This window comes from Eumetopias jubatus, unplaced genomic scaffold (assembly GCF_037043125.1).
Source record: "Eumetopias jubatus isolate StellerSeaLion01/CBP00866 unplaced genomic scaffold, mEumJub1_p1.0 scaffold_7, whole genome shotgun sequence".
Classification (NCBI taxonomy): Eukaryota; Metazoa; Chordata; class Mammalia; order Carnivora; family Otariidae; genus Eumetopias; species Eumetopias jubatus.
In genome coordinates this window covers 31469004-31489479 of record NW_028274813.1, presented here as the reverse complement: position 1 = coordinate 31489479, position 20476 = coordinate 31469004, and the positions used below count along the sequence as shown (strand labels likewise).

General features: G+C 46.8%; 1 protein-coding gene across 5 annotated transcripts in view; it reads left to right on the top strand.

Moving 5' to 3' along the window:
• SUSD6 (sushi domain containing 6) overlaps positions 1-20476 on the top strand; it is a 93254-nt gene that overhangs the window by 39093 nt on the left and 33685 nt on the right. For 4 of the 5 annotated variants that reach the window (XM_028125052.2, XM_088024562.1, XM_028125133.2 and 1 more), the window contains exon 2: positions 3435-3639. In XM_028125052.2, the coding sequence (XP_027980853.1) occupies positions 3519-3639 (121 nt within the window). In that variant the 5' untranslated portion in view covers positions 3435-3518. Of the gene's footprint in view, positions 1-3434; positions 3640-20476 lie in introns of those variants that run through there. The other variant, XM_088024564.1, reaches the window with a different exon arrangement.

Below are 20476 nucleotides of genomic sequence, written 5' to 3'. Positions count from 1 at the left end.
CTCTTGGCCTAGCCTTGCATGTAAACACTCCACTGGCTACCCTCTATTCATCTTTCTTCTTTGCAGAGTTCCCATCCTCATTACCCCCATCTGTTCTGCACTTGATCAGTTCTTGGGCTTCATGGTGGAATTGTTGGTCCTTTGGCCCAGGTAGCAGCTTAAGCAGTAAGGGAGGAGTCAGCAGTTGTTTCTTTAAAACAAAACAGGAGGTCATATGTGTGCATTTTCTTCCTAATACTATATTGGTTCCTCCCCACAGTATTCATGAGTTTGGCAAGCATTTGTTCTCTGTCTTTTCTGTTAAGTAATTCAGAGTCCCTGACTTTAAGGAACGTTGAGTCTGGTGAGGTGAGACAGATAAACATGTAGATGTATTAACCTGTTAGAGAGGTATAGTCATGGCAGGGTGCTCAAGACACTTTGGGAGTAAAAATCCCTTCTTAGTCCTACTGGAGGTGGGCCTGGCGTGAAGTGTCAGAAAAGAATTCCTCCAGGAGATGACCCTGTGCTGAGCCCTGAAAGTGACTGTATTCCGGGCAGGAGAAGCAATCAGGTTTATTTGAATGTCAATCAGTTTGTTGAGGGAGGAGACAGGCGGTCTGTAAGAAAACCTTGCTACATTAATTTTATCTATTTGAATAGGTAATACATGCACAAGATACAAGGCTTAAGGAGATTAAAGGGGACCACATACAGTGAAAATTGAGTTCTTTTCCTGTTAACCACTCACTTCTCCTCCCTGAAGGCAATCGTTAGGTACTGATTCTTGTGCATCATTCCAGAGATTTTTCCGGGCATACAGGGTGTGTGTATGTGTATCCCCTTTAAAAATACATGCGTACTCACAAATGGTTTTCTTCACGTGCTAATTTTGGAAGTCATTCCATATATGAGTACAGACTGACCTGCCTTGTTCTCTTCAAACCAGGGCATAGTATTCCATTGCATGTGTGTATGACACCTCGTTTAACTTGTGTCACTTCAATCCTTGTCCAGTACAAAGCATGCAGTGACTGTCTTACTATCTCACATCTGTATCATTGCTCATGTGATTTTTGAGGACAGGTTCTAAAAGCAGAACTGATAGGTTAGAGAATGTGTGCATTTTGGGGACAGATGTATCTGAAAGAACTCCACATTAATTATAAAATACTAAATTTAAGATCTTTACCACTTGGTGCCCCCCTGCCCCGCCTCCAAAATCCTTGCCAGAGTGATCTTCCTAAATGAATTTGGTCTTGTAACTTCTCTGTTTATAATCCTGTAAGCTCTACATAGTTTTCACTGTAAAGTTTAAATTCCTTAGCTTAGCCCTTAACTCTGCTTCTGCCAAGAGTGCTGTGCTCCCATTATTCTGTTCCACTTGTTATTTGGTACCTTCTTTTTTTCCTCCTTTTTCACTAAACATATGCACTAGCAGTCAGCATCATCTCCTCTGGGTAGTCTTTCCTGATTACCTTCACTTGTGCACAGAACATGTAGGCACCATTCTGATCCAGCCTCATCCATTCACTGCAGAAATATTTGTTGTGCACGTGCTGTGATGTGGCACAACCAGGTATTATGCTCAGTGATCCACTGTTTGTTGCCTTGAGGGGATGATGACTATCTGGTAGAGCTACCTGCTGTGAATGAATCCAAAATGGCAGCACCAAAGGGCCTGTTGCTAACTGGGCATATTCTTTAACCTCTTCTGACCTTGGTTTTGGCATCTATCGAAGGAGGAGGTGAAGCCTAATGACCTCTAAGGTCTTATTAAGCTCAGGCCTTATTAATAATGACAACAGCAATAGCAGGCCGTGTTTACTGAGGACTTGCAAAGTGCCAGGCACTGCCAAGTGTTGTCTGATCCTGATCTTTACATCAAACCTATGAAGACATATGGTTATTGTTCCCATTTTACAAATGAGGAAGCTGAGGCTAAGAGAATTATTTGGTCACATGGTCATAATGGAGGAAACAGATTTGAATTTTGGCATTCTAACTCGACTGTTCTTAACTACATAAATATATACACATTGCACATATTTACACACACACAGTTTTGTGTACTATTTTGGGTCACTTATAGAATCTACCCCCAGACCTCTTCAGGAACCATCCCTTTTCTAGAGCTTTAAAGGCTCAAGTTGGAGCCTGGGTAAGAGCTGTGGACAGAAGACTACTATAGTCACAGCTCTTTGGGGGTAGTGAGTAAGGTTAGCTCTGTTCTTGAACCCCTGGCTCATGCTCATTGAAGACCTTCATAGCTGCTTTTCCTTCATACTGAGACAACTCATGTTGCTGTTTGCAGTCACTCTCTTTAGCAGGGGATGCAGGGCTGAGTCAAGCCTTCAGACACAGATGGAAGGCAGGGCTGGTTAATACCTCTGGCAGAATCGAAGGGGCACCCTTTATTAGCGTTGTCGATGGCAGGCTCCCTTATCTATTTACATAAAGCCTTATTAATGGAGAAGGAGGTGTGTGTATGGAATTTAAAAAGGTACTGTAATCTTATTTGAATACCTGTTATAAACAAGGATAAATGAAATCAAATGAGTTAACCAAAATATAATAGGCCTATATCAAAATGTATTTTCAACTTCTCTGAAGGCATGTAGAAAATAATCCCTAAAAGTCTTGACCCCGATTTTTTTTTTTAAAAGACTGGTTCCTAGTCGTCTGAAGTCATAGTCTGAACTAGAGGCGGTGGGGGGGCGGGGGGGCGGGGGCAGTTAACAATTACAGTCCGTCCTCCCCCTAGTCGGTGTCAGGTACCGTCAACAAGTGTAGCCTCTGGGGTCACAGGTGTGTCAGGTGAGCCTGGATTAATTGGTCCATTTTTGAGATTCATGGCTGTGCAGTCAGCGTCACATCCTCAGGGGCTCATCCAGCCTCTGGCAGTTGAGCAAGCCTAGCCATGGGCCCTTGGCTCCCGCTGCTGCATTCCTTCTCTAGGCGGTGTATTTCTCCCTTTAAGACACGTGTTCCCTATTTTTTTTTCCTTTGGTCGGTTGAACTCGCTCTGAGTCCAAGTGGCCAAGGCAAAGCCTGACTCAGGGGTGTAGTACTCTGTCAACAGCTGCCTCTCTCCTGCTCTCTGTTTGAGGCTTGGAGGTGGTGGGGCAGAGCCTGGGCAGCTTCTGAAAGCTCTGTGGTGCCTAACAGATCTCCAGGTGAGCCTGCGCTTGTCTCCTTGCCCTGTTGCAAGGATCTGGCTCCTGGATGTGGACGCTGATGGCAGCTTGCTGCAGGCCTCGGCATTTCCCCAGATACACGTTGAAAAGCCACTTACGTGCCTGTCCTTTCTTGGCAGCAGGAATTCATTTACTAGAATTCTTTCAACTTTGTATGTGATTATAGCTTCCTTACCAAAGTGCCTACTTGCAACAAACTTATGGCTGAAGTTTTCACTTATGTCTTTGTTTTTTTGTTGTCCTGTTTTTTTTTTATAGGTAAATCTACCCGTGGCTGACTTTAGAATTCTTACTTCTGGCTTTTAAATTTTTTCTTTTTAAAATAACTTGGACGGATAAAAGATGTGCCATGGCAGGATAGCACCAAAGAGCACTGCAGCGTTGGCCGTGGCCTCCGCGGGACATGGAGTGTTCCTTCCACTGGTGATCCTAAGCACCCTCCTTGGAGACAGCCTTGCCTCAGGTGGGTTCGGGCCTGCCTCTGCGTGGGGGAGGGAAAAGACTTGTACCATTGTTAATCCCAAAGCCGGGATAGGGGACTCTCCCATCTAGCGGCCAGTTGCAATGAGAGCAGAGAGGGGTGGTGGGCTTTTGTGCTGTGGAATAGCGGGGGGCCAGTCCTGGGGGTGTGGCAGTAAGGGGCCTCCTGAGCCAGCTGGAGGGAGGGGTGTGTATGAACATACTGGGGATGACGTTATCGGCCCTCTCCCCACAGCTGGAGTCACCAGGTAGGATAGAGCTGTAGGGTTCAGAACATGATAGGCAGCAAGGGTGCAGGTTTGGGAATCAGACTGCCCGTGTTCTGAGTCCAGTGCTGCTGTTGCTGGCTCTGGGACCTGAGGAAATCTCATTTCTGTAAGCCTTAATTTCCTCAGCCACAGAATGGGATAATACTAGTACCTACCTGGGAGGGTGGTTCTGAAGATTGTCTAACACAATAGGTGCTTCATGATTGTTAGCTTTTTATTGTTTGTTCCTTGTCTTTTTATGTTTCTCTCAGAATAAGTAGAGTTGAGGTCTTGTGATTTAGTGAAAGCAGGACCTGGTCACTGACACTCTAAACTTCGTGATCTTGGGCAAGCCACTTAGCCATTCCATGGCTCAGTTTCTCCATTTATCAAATGAAGGGGTTGACCTGGATACCTTTAAGGTCATATCCAGTTCCCTCCGTCTGTATTTTCATGACTCTAAGGACTTTCTGATTGAAGCTGGTGAGCTGCAAGAGCCCTAGCAGAAGCTAGAAATGCAACCGTGAGCCTTTTTGAGTTTGTATGATCCTTATTGCCTTCCACAGTGCTCTGAAGACCCTTCTAGGTTCTCTTCATGTGGTCCTCTAGACCTGGCGTTCTTTTGGAAGGGGCATATTTGGGTGTGTACTGTAGGCCTCTGGGTGATGCTAGAGAACCTCTATAGAGCCTTTGTATCTGTGAGCACCAGTAGGGGTCTCAACTGATTATGATTTAAAAAAAATTTTTTTTTTTAAGATTTTATTTATTTATTAGGGAGAGAGAGAGAAAGCACAAGCAGGGGGAGTGGGAGAGGGTGAAGCAGGCTCCTTGCTGAGCAGGGAGCCTGATGCGGGACTCGATCCCAGGACCCTGAGATCATGACCTGAGCCGAAGGCAGACGCTTAACGACTGAGCCACCCAGGCGTCCCTGATTATGATTTTTTAAAAAGATTTTATGTATGTATTTATTTGAGAGAGAGAGCATGCACGCACACAAGTGGGGACAGAGCAGAGGGACAGGGACAAGCAGACTCTGTGCTGAGTGGGGAGCCCGGTGCGGGACCCGATCCCACAACCCTGAGATCACAACCTGAGCTGAAATCAAGAGTCGGACTGAGCCACATTTACCCTTCAGCTATTATGATTGAACTCAACAGTAATGCAGCCCCTACCGGACTTCATTAGATATATAAGGTGGCAGTTTTCTTTGGACAGCGTTCCCTGGAGAGGGATCTTGAAGGATGGGGGCAGTGTGGTATATTGCGGTGTATAGAGTCCCCCTAGCTCAGTGCTCTCTCTCATTCTCTGTCAACTCCCACCACCCACTTACCCAACACATACAGATAATGGTGCAGTGAACTGCTGGAAGAAATAGTTATGCACTTGTTTTTGCATTGTAGCCTTCTCCACCACCCACATACAGATTTCCTCTTCTACTGTCTCCTCTTCACCCTGTTCTGACACTTAAACCTTTCCCATAAAGCCTAAGACCTCTTTGGCTGTGAGGAGCTCCTAGCATAGCCAAGGAGGCCATTAATGATCGGGACCTCACAGTGTGGGCATGGTGGCTGTTTGAAGTTCCAAAGGAAAAGAAGGCCAGAATCCACCAACGTACAACCAGGTGAAGCAGGGCTATGTTCACAGGGCTTGGAGCCACAGCCAGAGGGGGTCTCTAGAAGTGGTAGTCACAGAGCCATAGGATGTCAAGACCCTGTCTTGTTCACCACTGTATCTCTAGAGCAGAAGTTGGCAAGCTACAGTCCCTGGACCAAATCCTCCCTGTATGGCCCATGAGCCAAGAATGGCTTTATATTTTTAAATGATCAGAAAAAAGATCAAAATATTTCATGATACATTAAAATTGTAAGTTCACGTTTCAGTGTCCATAAATAAAGTTTTATTGGAACATAGCACTGTTCATTCATATATATTTTGTCTGTGGTTGTGTTTGTGTTAGAGTGGCAGTGTTGGGTAGTTGTGACATAGACTGTTGCCCCCAGAGCCTAAAATAGTTAGACTTTAAAACATTTGGCCCTTTATACAAGAGGTTTGCCACCCTACCCCTAGCCCAGAACAAATGGTGCTCAATAAGTATGTGCATGAATGGAATGAGGATTTTAGAGGTCATGTACTTACCTAGGTCCTAGGGCCAGGACCAGGACCTGGCTTAGTGCCTGCTACACTACCAAGACCGCCTTTTTCCCAGGCTCCACTAGGGAAGCTGTCCCATTGTGTGACCTGGCAATATTAGGGCAGAACATCTGCCTTTGGTTTCTGAAGTCTTTAGCCTCTTTAGCTTCATTAAGCCATTCCACCTACTGCCACCCTCCTTTTTTATGGGCTCCACCCCTGCCTCCCCCCAATCTCCCACCCTATTTTCCAACTACCCACACCTTCCCAACTTTCCAGCCAAGGTCTGAATTCAATTATCAGGGACTGATGGTTTCAGACTGGCTGGATAAAGGGATTATTATTCTCCAGTGTGGAAAAATGTATGTCTTTAGTGTGGGCTCAGAGCAGGATGGAAAAGTTGGCTCTGTAGTTTTTTTCCCCTCCCCCATCTGTACAGAATCCTCCCTCCCCTGCAACCCTCCCCCCCCCCCCCCCCCCACCGCCAAGTCTTTTCTACTCCCTCTAAAACGTGTGCTGGCACAGAGTAGGATGCAGGCAGGGGAGGGGGTGGTCCCATTACTTAGATCCAGCGCACCATGTTGCTGTGTGTGTTTCCCTCTCTGAAGTGGCTTCTCGGGGAAGGAGGCACCCACTCCTTGGCCTGAAACCTGAGCACACCTGTATGGCTGTGCCTGCCATAAGCAGCTTGCAAGACAGGCTTGCCAAGAAACCAAGACTTGCAGATACTCTGAGGTCGAGGAAAGGCAGTTCAGTTCAGGAAAAGTCCCCTTTTCCTCTTGGTGCATATATTACCTGCTCCTGTAGCTGCACCTGAACACCCACTCCAGAAGCATTTTAAAAGGAGATGCTTGTAAAATACACAGCCTTTGTTACCCAGTGGGCCCTAGTAGACCTTGATTGTGCTTGTGTGTGCATGCACACTTGTGACTGGGAGAATCCCACTGGACATAGTTAAGTGGGCATCTTGTAGGGGGGCAATTCATCTGTATCGTCTCTGGTTATAAATACCACAGTCACCCTTAGTCTTGGTAATAATTGCTCAGGTGTAGAAGAAAATAATCATGTAGGAACAGGCACTAGAGAGTTCTGGTGCAGAGTTGTGCCATGATCGAGGTTTAGTTTTCCATCTCGGTTTCAAGAGGCAGTAGGTCCGGCTTCCCTCTTGGTCATTCCTTAAACAGAGATGGAGAAAATTATTGAAGGTTTTCCTTTTGGGGCGTGGCAATAAGAAGCATATCTTATCTTCACACCTGGTTCACACCATGCAGGCAGAAGATCAGAAATAAAGATAAAATCTATGTGCGGAGTACCCAGCATGCCTCTCTTCTTGGGCTAGAGAGGAATTAGGGTCCCAACTGTGTAGCAGCCTCTCCCAGATCTCACAACTCCTTCCTTTTACCTGTGATTTTTTAAAAAATATTTATTTATTTGTGAAAGAGAGCATGAGCAGCAAGGAGGGTTAGAGGGAGAGGGAGAAGCAGACTCCCTGCTGAGCAGGGAGCCCAGTGTGGGGCTCCATCCTAGACCCTGGGATCATGACCTGAGCTGAAGGCAGACGACGCCTAACTGGCTGAATGAACTACCTAGGCGCCTTTACCTATGATCTTAAGAAACTTGCTTTATTAAAAAAGAAAAGGAAAAGAACAAAAGAAAAGAAACATGCTTTATAACCTTAGGCAGATCACTTGACCTCTTTGTGTCTCCTTCAAAACGGAAACAAAGTCCTTAAGGATGTGAGGTTGGTGTTGTGTAAACTAATAAAAATGATTGGAGGGCACTTGGCACATAAAATGTGCGGTGTAATTCCCATATAATGACAACAGAGTTGGTGCATGACCCACTGTTGAGTCATGCTGGGCAGGAATTTTTATGCAGATGACATCTTTTGCTGTCTTTAAAAAAACAAAACTAAAGATGCAAAGTCATTTTTTCTGTTGAGGATAAGGAAGTGGGACCAGGTGTCTGACTTGACCAGTTGAGGAAGGATTGGTTACTTCTGGAAACCCCTTTGCTTTCCAGAAAGCTCATGTTTGCATAGTGTGATGGTCTCAACCCGGCCACTTGCTGACTCATGTAAAAAGCTTTTGATGTTCATTCTCTCCCTTTCCTGAGGATATTTACTGAAAAAAAAACCTCTGTATTTTATTTGTTTCTGATTTTTTTTTTTAAGATTTTATTTTGAGAGAGAGAGAGCACATGAGTGAGGGGGAGGAGCAGAGGGAGAGGGAGAAGCACACTTCCCGCTGAGCAAGGAGCCGGATGTGGGGCTTGATCCCAGGATCCTGGGATCATGACCCGAGCCAGAGGCAGACGTTTAACCCGCTGAGCCACCTAGGTGCCCCTGTTTCTGATTTTTTTCCCCCTTAAAGTGTTTCCATGACACTGTAGGCCATGTTAAACATCACACAAACACCTAAAGCAATTTTAAAATAGCAGGGAAAGCAGCCATCTACATTTCTATGCAGCAGAGTGAGAAAGTCTGGCAGTTAGTGTTCATCGAAGATGGAAAATATTGAGAACATGGCTCTCAGGGGTATGATGCGGTTTTGGCCCTTGACTTTGCTGTGGCTGGGAGATGTTGGGGGTGGCCCTGGCTCACCTTGCCATCTCTGAAGGGACCTGGGGTCAGAGATAATGTACAGTGAGCTGAGAGGAGAGGACAGGCAGGAAGCTGATGCATATAGAGCATCATTTATATGTCAGGCTCACTGTGTATCATCCCATTTAAAGCTCTCAGAAAGGATGTGCACTGGGTGGTCATGTAACCATTTTACAGATGAGAAACTGAGGCGGAGAGAGGTTACATAACCTACTCAGGCAGGCACTTGTCGGTGGGGAAGCTTGCTGGGATTTGTGCCCAGCCTGTCTTAACTCTGCTGCCCATGGTCTGCTGAGAACCACACTGCCTGTGCTGAGTGGCAGGTTCTCTGGACCCATTTCTCTGTCTCCCTATTGGAGCACTCAGGGCAACCTTCAGAGGATTCTTTTGACAGAGAAATAAAGACACCATCTGTGTTTTCTCCCCTGGATAAAGGATGAAGGAGTCATCACTGGGTTACCGTGTTTGCCTCTGTGGTAGTTTCTGTTCTCATCTACAATGGCCCTTGGTTGTTTGGTTCCCAGTTTAGGAACAAGGTTTGCCAAGGCGGTTCTATTCTTGGAAAGGAACAATAGGGACCACAGCAAATTGTTTGCTAAATGAGGATGTAGTTCCCAAAACATCCGCAGAGCATCTTCCTGTCAGTTGTAAACACTGCTGATGAGGTGATGTAATCTCTCCATGGTGTAATTACCTGTGACTATAAAAAGACTTGGGGATTGTGGGAGGAGGCTAGATGGGTCATTATAGGCCTTGCTGAACTGTGGCATCACGAAAAGACGTTGAGAAATTACCCTCCTCAGGCTAATTGTTGTACCATGTTTAGAACATTGCAAACACATGGTATTGGCCTTGCACTGTAAGTTTTGAGGAACAGAAACCAGGAGTCCACCAAACTGAACATCTGAGTGGGTTGAATTTTGTTAAAGCCCTCAGTCAACACAGATTCCACCTTCTAAGCAAAGGTGCCCCACTACCCTGGCATAATTTGTGAGCGAGGATGTTATCCTTACCTGCCCAACTCCTTCTGCAAAAGGGATCACAGGGTGCTTTAAAACAAAAAAACAAAAACAAAACAAAAACCCAGAGTCTGCTTTCAGAGTTCTTAATTATTCTAGTAGGTTTGCAGGTTTTCTTTTCCTCACCTCTTACCCTCTGGGAGGTTCCTTTCCTCTGCATCACTCAGGAGTGTGAGCCTGTGGAGAGTATGAGCAGCCCTCGCTCCCATTGTATATATAAAGCACTTAGGACATGGCCTGGCATACAAAGAAATAGTTCCCAGGTTGAAAGATGAGATTGTAGCATCATTTGTTACAGCCTACACTTCTGATGCCACAGCTGCTTAGTTCAGACAGACTCAGGGTAGGAAGGTGCTCCTTGTTTCTTCCACATATCTTGGATTCTGTTTGGTTCAATCCAATACATACTGAGTAGAGTTGGATACATACTGCATGAGTTATTCATAATTCGTAAGTTCCTAATTCTCAAATAGTGCATGTTGACATCCTACCTATGAAGACAGGGAGGAAAGGGCAGCAGCGCCCCTTCTCGATGTTGTTGCTGGGGAGGGGAAGGGGGCCAGCTAGGTAATCTCACAGTAAGCCATTCCCTTCATAGAAGCTGCCTTGTTGTTTCAGAGCCAGGGTTCCTCAAAGCTGCTGTTTGTTAGGAACTTTTGGAGTCATTTTTCAAATGCCAAGAGTCTGCTCTTTTATTTGTTTGTCCGAGGTTGGGGGTGAAGCACAAGCAGGGGGAGCAGAGGCAGAGGGAGAAGCAGCCCCCTCACTGAGCTCCTGGGACTCGATCCCAGGACCGTGAGTTCATGACCTGAGCCGAAGGCAGACGCTTAACCGACTAAGCCAGCCAGGTGTCCCGGGTCTGCTCTTTTAAAGACATTTTTCGTTTCATTAGCACCGTGATGTGGTTGATTGAAGGATTAGATTTTAAAAGATTCCTAAACACATCTGGGAGAATACGTCTGAAGTTAAAAATAAGAACTGTCTTGTCTTCTCTCCATTTGGGAGTCCTTTTGCCTTCTCCTACTTTTCTTAGCTCTATTTGATAGCATTTCTTCTTTGAAGAGCCTTTTTCTACCTAGATTCATTTGCTTCCCCTGAGATGGAGATTTTCCCTATGTTTAACTTCTGTGACTTGTTAACTCTGCCAGTAACCAAATCTTACAGTACAATTGTTTAATCATTCAGAATTCTGGGAAGTAGGGCAGGGAAGATAAACAGGTTCTCTTCAAGGTTTCTTCTTTGCAAAGCTTTTTTTTTTTCTTTTTTTCTTTTTTAAGTTCACAAAAGTATTTTAGGCATTTCAACCCGAGAGGGGAAATGTGTCTCAGGAAGTTATGACCAAGTACAAACAGGGTTATAAAATAATTCTGTAGCTTTTGTTATTCTGAGTAACCAGCAACACTTTATAAAATATGAAAGGGCCTGACAGTCAGTTCTTCACATGTAGTAGACACATGTCTCCTTGGGAGAGGGCAGGACCTGTGTGTCTATTGTCACTGGCTCAAGTTCTGACAGTTGGGCCTTGTTGACTCTGGCTATGATGGGAGGCACAGGAGAATGTTGTTGAGTTCATCACCCACCAGATGAGGACTGAGTGGGCGTGAGGAACAGCCCAGCAATGTTTACTGAGCACTGGTCATGACACAGTGAGGTGTGGCACCAGATGAGAGAGAGGCGTTGGTTATTTCTGCTTCCCAGTTGATCTTACTACTTTGGAGGCCAGATTGCAAAGGACTCAGTTGTGTCTTGAGCCAGTGCAGCCCTACTAAACCTCCTGATGACCATGCATGGTTGCTCAGAATTGCTGATTAATGGCCTATGAAGTTAGCTGGTGACTTCAGTAGGCCATGTGGCTCTCTGCTTCATACCCTTCCCTCCACAGTAGACCCCTTCAGTCCCTGATCTCTGAGGTCCTGTACATGTCTCTCCATCTCAGTGCTTGGCATGTGTTTGCATATAAGCTCCTTGAAGACAAGGACAAAGTTGCTCCTTTGCTATAATCAGGCCAGTGATCATCCCAGGTGGACCCAACAAGCACATCCTGGGAAAGGTACTCTATGGGGTTAGGGGCCCCTTCCAGCAGGATTGTGCAGAATCATGGCTTGTCCTGCAGGTGAGGACAAGGTAGTCAGGTGCACGACTCTGAGATGCAGCACCTTGTGGGCCTCTGCACTGATTTATGGTTCCCCATAAGATTCCACCCCCTGCTTTCTGGGGAGAACTGAAGAACCATGTGAACGGATCTTTATGCCTTAGGGGATGCAGGTGCTGAGGCTCTTCTGAGGAGAAAGGAGTGGGACTGGGAAGGCTGCCTAGAAGAGTTCATTGCAGTATGCTAACTTTCAGCCTGGGTAAAGAACTTTGAACCCAGTGTGGGTGTGGATCCCCTTAGGTGATGGGAGGCAGGAAAGATCACGAGGAGGAATGCATGCTGGCTCTGAAACGTATCCTGACACTGGGGAGGGGCTGGAGAGGGAAAGCTTGAATGGGTTTGGCTCCCCTTTTCCCACCCATAATTCCCTCTACTCATCCCTCAAGTCAAGGCTAAGGGGACTCCTTTTTCCCCTTTCCCTGAACATTAGCACCTTCAAAGCCTATTCTCATTGTTCTTCCAGTGGCTAGATTCCTGTGGCCGGAATTCTGCCTCTTCCCCTTCCTCCCAAACCTCTCTTCATCCTTCAAAATCCAATTCAAAGTCACCTCCTCTAGGAGACACCACTAATCACCTTACTACTAGAATTAATAGGATCTGGGGGAAGGAGAGTAGGCTTTGTGTATATTTCTTGTGTGGAATTAGTAGGAGCTCCTAGTCCTTTCTCTTGAGGATGTCAGAGATTTTCCTATGAACAGGATTCCAGTCTGGGTTCTGGGAACCTTGACTGTCTTTGGAAGGAATTGGACAGCTTGTTAAAACTTCTGGGAACTGAAGGGGTTACCTGGGTGGCTAAGTCGGTGAAGCGTCTGCCTTTGGCTCAGGTCATGATGCCAGGATCCTGGGATTGAGCCCTGAGTTGGGCTCCCTGCTCAGCGGGGAGTCTGCTTCTGCCTCTGTACGTCTGCCCCCCCACCCCCCAGCTTGTGCTTTCTCTCTGGCGCTCTCTTCTCTCTCAAATAAATAAATAAAATCTTAAACAAACAAACAAAAAAACTCGGAATTACAGCTTTGGGAAGCCTGAACCCTTTGTTCTGCAGATCATGATACACACACCCTATAGACTTGCTCCAAGACCTAATGACTCCAGGTTGCCAGGGTTGCTGTGGTACATACTGGGTCTGGTATTTTCGTAAGCAGCATTGCGTCATTTAGCAAGCACATGTTGATGTAAGGTGGGCAGGGAGGACAGCAGGAGATCTATAACACCATGGAGGGCTTTTTGGGGCCAGGCACTGGACTGGATGGTGGGGGATGTTCTCACTGGTCCTTGGGTCCTTGTGGTACGCCGGTGGGAGAGCGCAGCTGCAGCCAGGGGCAGTGCAGTGTGCTGGGAGGAGCGCAGAGCTAGGGGTTGGGCACGCTGATGTACTCACAGTGCCTTGCCGACGCTCCTGCTGCGTGCCAGGGCTGTGCCTGCCGCAGTCCGGCGTGGTGCAGGCTGTGGTCAGGGCAGTCACTGCGCTACGGGAATGCACGGAAGAGGGGTTCCTGACTCGGATTGGGAGGGCCCCAGTAGCCTTTTCTGAGGGAGGGAAGTCTATACCCAGAGCTGGAGGTAAATAGGATCCTGTGAGTAGGGGAGATGAGATGGCATAGTAGGGTTAAGAATGCAGGCTTTGGGGCCAGACAGGCTGGTTTGAATCCTGGCTCTGCCACTAACATGTAGATCACTTTGAGCAAGTTTCTCAAAGTTGATGTCCTTCGGTTTTCCTGTGTGTGAGATTGGGATGATAACACCGTGCCCATATAGGGGCACGGTGTTCCCATCATTGTTGTTATGTGGCACCTCACCAGTGGCAGGGACAGACAGCATGGTGGGGGCAAGTGTAGGGAGGACAGGGAGAGAGTCAAGTATGGTGTCTGCTCTGCTTCCTTGACTCTTCCTTTGGACCCTGCTCGGCCACTTCTGTTGAAACCCAGGAAGTCCAGCCGATACACTCTGTCCCCTAAACTGGTGTGTCTCTCGCTGTGCTGGATAAAGGGTTGGTCTCTATCCTGGTGGAGTAGGATTGGAAGCTGAGGTTTCAAAACAGAAATAAAGTCCAGCCTTAGTCTGAGAGCTCAGAGATTGGGCTGAACATCACCAGCAGCACAGTTTGGGGGAAGCATCTGGGAGGCGAGACACTGCTGATGGAGCCAGTGCTTCTCCTGCTGAGTTGTCCCACTTGTTGCAGTTGAGGAGGAAGAGGAGAGGGAGTAGGAGGGAGGGAAACAAGGTCTGAGCCAGAGTGTCTTAAGGATCAAAGGGTGAAAAGAGAAAACAAACACCAGCTAATGGATTCAGGGTTGAATGAGTCTAAACAGGGAAATAAAGAGGGCTGGGGGAGGGTGTTGGTTTTGGTACAAGTTGTAGGAAAGGTTGGGGCTGAGAAGATTGGTAGTTGTGCCCCTGTTTGCCTGTGGGAACCGGAAGTGACCGGCTAAGTGAGGCCCCTTCCAGCCTGCTGGAGGGGTGGGGGTCACTCAGGACAGACCTCTCGTGCTCTGCCTGTGCCCAGCCAGCCCATGGGAGGCGTGTCTGACAGGGACTCCTTAGCCAGTCTGCCTCACAGCACAGGGTCCCACGGGAGTCTGGCTTACGTCGGAACCCCACGGGAGGCTCCTAATTGATTAGGACGGGAGACGAGAGGAGCAGCTGGCTTCTGGGGTGTGCGGACACATTCCAGGAGTCTTCAGCTTGGATCGGAGCTGGGGTAATTGGATATGTCAGGGTGAGGACCGTCTGTGATTTGGTGTGTTTGGGGGTGTAGAGAACTCTTGTGACTGCCAGCAGAGATACGTCTCGGGTTTCTTTAGAGTGGCTCTCAGCAGAGGAACTCATTCTCCACGCTCTTGTTCTCTGTTCTTTGTGGTTAGGCAGTTCAGAGGTTTCGAGGTCCCTCTCCCTGGCATTTAGAAATTCTGTTAGCGGTAATGGCAGACCCTGGCCATTGTGAATAATAGGATTAGATGAGGTAATATATGTAAAAGTGCTGGGTAAACAATAAAAGTCTATTCTAATGGAAGGGATTATTATAAGGCTCCTTTTTTTAGTTGGCATCTCTTTTCTGAATTGCTCAAAGTACTTGGTTAACACTAACTGGTTAATCCTTCACTTATCCCTGGGTGGGAGGCTGGCATTTAGTGGCCCCCTTTGTATACAAGATCAAACTAAAGTTTCCAACAGAGCCCCAAATCTTTACTTTGAAGCCCAAATCTATGGAGTCTAAATCTAAAGCTTGGATCTCAGAATGTGATGATGGCTCATTTCTGGGAATAAAAGAAGGTGGAAGGAGAAAGGGAAACATTTAAAAAAATTTTTGTTGTTGTTTTTCTTCACAGACAACCAGTCCAGTCAGACAAGGTTGCCATAGTCAGTATTTTTGAGAGATGTGGAAGTCTGACATCCATTTTTCTCTAAGAACCACAGAGCCCCTGTTGAGAATAAGGCCCTGGGATAAGCCAGAGAAGCAGAAGGCTAATCAGTGTAGGTTTGGAACAAGGAAAGCAGAGAGGGGGCTGGCAGGGTTCTTAGTTCTGTTTTGTTTAGGCTGTGGTTGGCAGTACCTGAAGTGCCAGAGTCTGACACACACCACTGGAACCTCACTTGCTGCTCCATCGTGTCCCAGGGAGTGTCGAGGGACACATAGCAGGTGCTTGCTGTAGGTCTCAGGGTGAAACCCCATGGAGGGGCTTCAGAAACTTCCCTGAGTGTCTGGCCCAGGCCAGTTTTACTGCAGAAACAAGTACCTGCAGCCTGCATTTGGCGGGACGGCATCTGGGCAGATCACCCCCAGGTCAGTGCTGCGGTCAGGGAGAGGCCTAGGCCCACTGAGCCACCTTTCTCCCTTCTGAAAGGTCTCACTAGTCGGGAGCTGGTGAAAAGAGGTTCTGTTTTACAGTTCACAGTGCAGGGTTACCTTTCTCCCCATGCCCATGCTTTCCTGCCTCTGGTCAAGCCTTAAAGGACAGTTGATGTACTTTCTTGCGTAAGGTCTTGAATGCTGGAAGCAAGAGAAGAATATGCTGAGTTGGGAAGCTTCTCCTTCTTCCAGTGGCAGCTACTGGGCTCCTAGGCTTGAGATTCTAGAGGTCATTCAGGTGTGTCAGTTAAGAGTCACATACTTGTGAGAAAAGCAACAGGTTGAACCTTACAGGTTATATGCTCCATTGGGTCTCAAATTTGAGCATGCATTAGAATCCCCTGGAGGGCCCAGATTGCTGGGCTTGCATCCAGAATTTCTGATTCAGCAGGCCCAAGAATTTGCATTTCTGCTAAGTTCTTGCATGCTGCTGCTGGTGATCTGGGGACCATATTTTGGAAACCACCAGTTTACACTTGGGGTGAACAAACCCATCTGATCCTTTTCAGAGCAATTTTTGGTAAGAGGGATAGAGAGGTCTTGAACCTACTGTGGGGAGAAGTGGTTCAGAAACAGGATGTTGCAGGCAGGTCCACGTAATTTGGAAACTGGGAAAAAGTTAAATAAGGGAGGAAGCTCATAGTTCTGTCTCTGACCTTCTGTGGGCTGGTTCTGGTCCTTGCCCACTATCCTGCAGAGAGAGCACGGGAGGGGGTGCAGGGTAGACCTGGCGAGCCTCTTGGCTAGGTCACCCTGGGCACCCTCCCCCCACCCACTTCTTATTCTGCCCTCTTAGGCAGCGGTGAGCTCTGGAAGTCTGCATTTAGGAAGCCTTTCCACAGCTCGAGGCCTGGGGTCCGAAGAGCAGAGCCCTGAGTCGGGGATCCCAGGCATCAGCACCAGCACTGCTTCTACAGAGCAGTGACTGGAGGCCCCTCATTTTGCTCAGTGGTGATGTGAGAGTTGGACTAGCTTTCCAGGGTCCTTTGAGCTCTGATATCTGGGATTCTCTAATGCCTCTTCTGACAGCTCCCCCTCCCATGGTCAGGAACTTTTGCTTACTTGTTATCTGTTTTTTATGTTTTACCTGTGTGAAAACTTCTGTTGATAAGCAGTACTGATCAGAATCCCGTCCAGAGACTGCCTTGCCGAAAGTGAAACCAGAGAAAAGTTTGGGAATTGGAGTAACTTTTCTTTCTAGAGAGTCTCTGGCCTGTGCCGTTATGCTGCTTCCATACAGCCTGTGTCCAGAGAGGAATGACTTAGCATTCTTGGCGGGTCCCAGTCCCTTTACTGCACATCGTCACACTTGACTGCAAGGTTTCACAGGCTTTCTGTTCCGGTCTCGTTTCCAGGGTGCTCCGAATTGTTGCTCTGTGTCCTCCACTGTCAGGCCTGGTGCTCGTGGTAGGCCTGGGTAAATATTTGCTGGGTGGACGGCATAGAGGCGTGTATCCCTGTACCTCTTTTCCTTTCCTTCAGTTTCTTCCTTCCTTCTTCCAGCTTGGCATAATTGTCCTCCTTTGCCCTCCCCCCTTTCCTTCCTCTGTACTCGTTTTACCTCACCTGCAAGCTGGCAGAGCTAGCCTGCCCTGTTTGTGTATTGAGTGTGGTGGGGGTTGGGTGTGCCGGAGGAGATCACAAAAGTCCCTTCAAGCCATCTGTGTGAGGGGCACCTCCCGAGCTCCCCTGTCTTTTCCTTTTCCCTGTTCTCTTTGCCCATTTTTCTGGGGTAGCTAAAAGTTACAGAATGTTTTCTCCATCCTAGGGGGAATTTGCTCTTCTTCAGATTGAGTTTGACCCCATTTTCCGCCTTTATTTCCTGCTGTTTGTATTGGCAGGCTAAAGGACTCCTGGCTTGGAAAGAATTAGCTCGTCTGCCTCAGAACTATTGTCTGACCCGGTCTCTCCAGCCTGTCTGCAGGGGCAAACAGAAGATTTCCCAGCCTTGGCTAATTGTCACTTAGCCCCTCTGATCCTGCCTGGGTAGCTTTCAGGAAGCTCAACTGAACAGCCCAAGGTTTTCATTGAAACAGGGAAAGATTGAGATTGATTTAATTCATTTTAAGTAAAATCATCAGCCTTTTGACGATTCCATTAATTTCCTCCCTTCTGAAAACCCTCGTTAGTGGTAATTGGAAATCTTGACTCTGTTTCTCATTTCCCCCGACTGCCCTGCTTTAATCTGAGGCAGCTGGATACCGCACTCTGCTTTTTCATTTGCTGGAGGAGTGGTTTGAAGACGATTTTAATGACAGCCTTTGACAGTACTTCCAGAAGTCGAGACTGTGGCTCACAACCACTTGGGGGCCTCAGTCTTGCTCACCTGCTCCTATGATATTTTACTTAGTTCTTGGTGTACAGATAGGATGGAGTCCCCGTGGCCTGTCATCCCAGGGAGTAGATGCAAACTTTTCATCACTCAGCCTTGTAGACCTCCTTTGGTGTGCCAGTTCTGGTTACTGAGAGTTTCCCTGGCACCTCCTCCCTGCCCTGGTGGAGGTGCAGAGGCCTAAGTAGGTGAGGTTGCCTGCAGACCTTGGGAGCTGTGGTTTCTGAGGCTTTAGTTCTTTGTATTTTTATGGTTGCAATCCCTATTTCTGTGCTTTTCCTTTGTGGGCTGTAAAGAGGAATAAATCACTTCTTGAGATCAGAGAAATAAAGGGTGGCAGTAGTTGTAAGAGCTTACCACTGTTGGCAGGTGACAACGTGTAAAGCACTTTCTTGTATATTATGTCATGTTGGTGTCCTCACAGTAACAGACTGCTCATAGCCAGTCAAGGATAAAGCTGGGATCTGAACCCAGGTCCTCCCATTGTAAATCAGATACTTTTTGTACTGGTTTTGTGTGCGTGTGTGTGTTTTAGTACTGACTTCCCCATGCCATTGTCTTTAGCATTACTTCAGCCACTTAAGTTTTAAGAAGCTATTATATATACACTGGGCCCTCTGCCAGGAACTGAGGCCCTCACATCTAATTGAGGGGAAAGGTGTAAGACAATACATTCAGGTACTGAGTGCTATTAAAAAGAAGAGAATTCATGCTGACATTGTCTAGGAAGGATCCTAGAAGAGCTGGGGCTTCCACTGGGCCTGGTGGGAAGGGAGAGCTGGGAAGGGCAGTTTGGTTGGTATTTGGCTGCCTGAGACTCTGGGGTAGAGAGAACATGGTGAGGTTTTGGTCCCTTTATCAGACTTAGGAAACCAACATCCGCTGGGGTGATGCTTTTCCAATGTTACTGTACTTTTAAAATCTGATTTGCGTACCCTGTGCCCACAAAAAATCATGTGGTTGTTCTGGGGTGCAGCCCTCCAGTCTGCATTCTTTAAGAGTTTTTCCACAAGACAAACAAGTCTTCTAGCCCTTGATTTCCCCTCCCTGAGGAGAGGAAACCAAGGGTACGTATTTGTTTCATTATTTCCCTTCTAGAGGCAGAAGCTGTTTAACCAGTTGCCCCCATAGTTCTGTTGCAGGTGGGAAGGGTGGCCCACACTTTGAGAAACACTGTACCCTAAGGGCGTGCTCATGCCTTCCGTGTTGTAGGAAGGGGACCTGGGTTTGGACGTCATAGAGGTCCCACTCTTAGGATAAAGTAAGGAAGAATGTGAGGAGTGGAGGTTAAATGATGTAATTTGACTCTAAACAGCAGCTGAGGCAGTCTGGCTTCTCCCTTGACTTGAAGACAGGGAATGGGGCCATTGAGGCTGAGTCGCTTGAAAATGAAGTCCATGCTCAGGGTTACTGCATGTTCCTCTGGCTGTTGAAAAAAGCATTTTTGCAGGTGCTATTTGGAAACGTAGCTTTCAGATGAGTGTGTTGGGATTGGGGGTGGCGGTCAGGGGTCAGCGGGTGGAAACAGGTCTGGGATTTGGGGTCCTGTACGTTAAGAGCCCAGGAAAAGGTAATCCCAGGTCTTCCGTAGGATATAGCAGTCTTGGTGAATCCTGGGATTTCTGTCTGTATTTTGGGACCAAATGGGACCTAAGGTGGTTAGGAAGATTAGAAAAGTTACCAAGTTAGCAAAATACCCTGTTAAGAAATGATATATATATGCCTTAGTTTGGGGATGTTGTAAAATACCTACAGTATAGTGAAAAGTATTGACACTTATATGTGCAGTAGGTTCCAGGTAGTAGCCACTTTAAATCTATTATCCCATTTTCATTTGTTTCAGTGAAAATTTTGAAACGTTAAAAACATTAAAAAAATATGGAGACCAATATCATATGTGGGGACTTAATGCCCAGATGTATTATTTTGCCATATTTGCTTTAGAAGTGTCCAAAATTCATATGTATCCTTCCAACCATGTTTGTATGTTTTTACATACTTACATGTGTATTTACATGTGTTTTGTATATTACATATACAGGTTTTGCATATTTATACTTGGATTCCTAAGCAGTATAGAATATTGTTTTGTATGTTTTTAATTTCCCATAGGCCCCCCACCCCATTCACTCAGCATTGTTTTTGAGATTTAGCCATGTTGATACGTGGGTTTTACCTGCAGCATGCCGTTGTATTGTGTTAATATACCAAAATATTTGTAACCATCCTCATATTGATGGATATATAGGTGACTTCAGTTTTTCACCGTTAGGAACACTACTGCAAGGAGCATTCTTGTACATGTGTCATAAGCGTGTACATAAGATTTCTTTAGCATACATATATCTAGCAGCAGGGCTGCTGGATTAATAGAGGTGCACAACTGCAGCTTTCTACATATTACCACATGGCTCTCCAAAGTAGTTGTGTCCATTTACACCGCTACTGATGTATAAGAACATTCTTAGTTCTCCATGTGCTTTGCAATACCT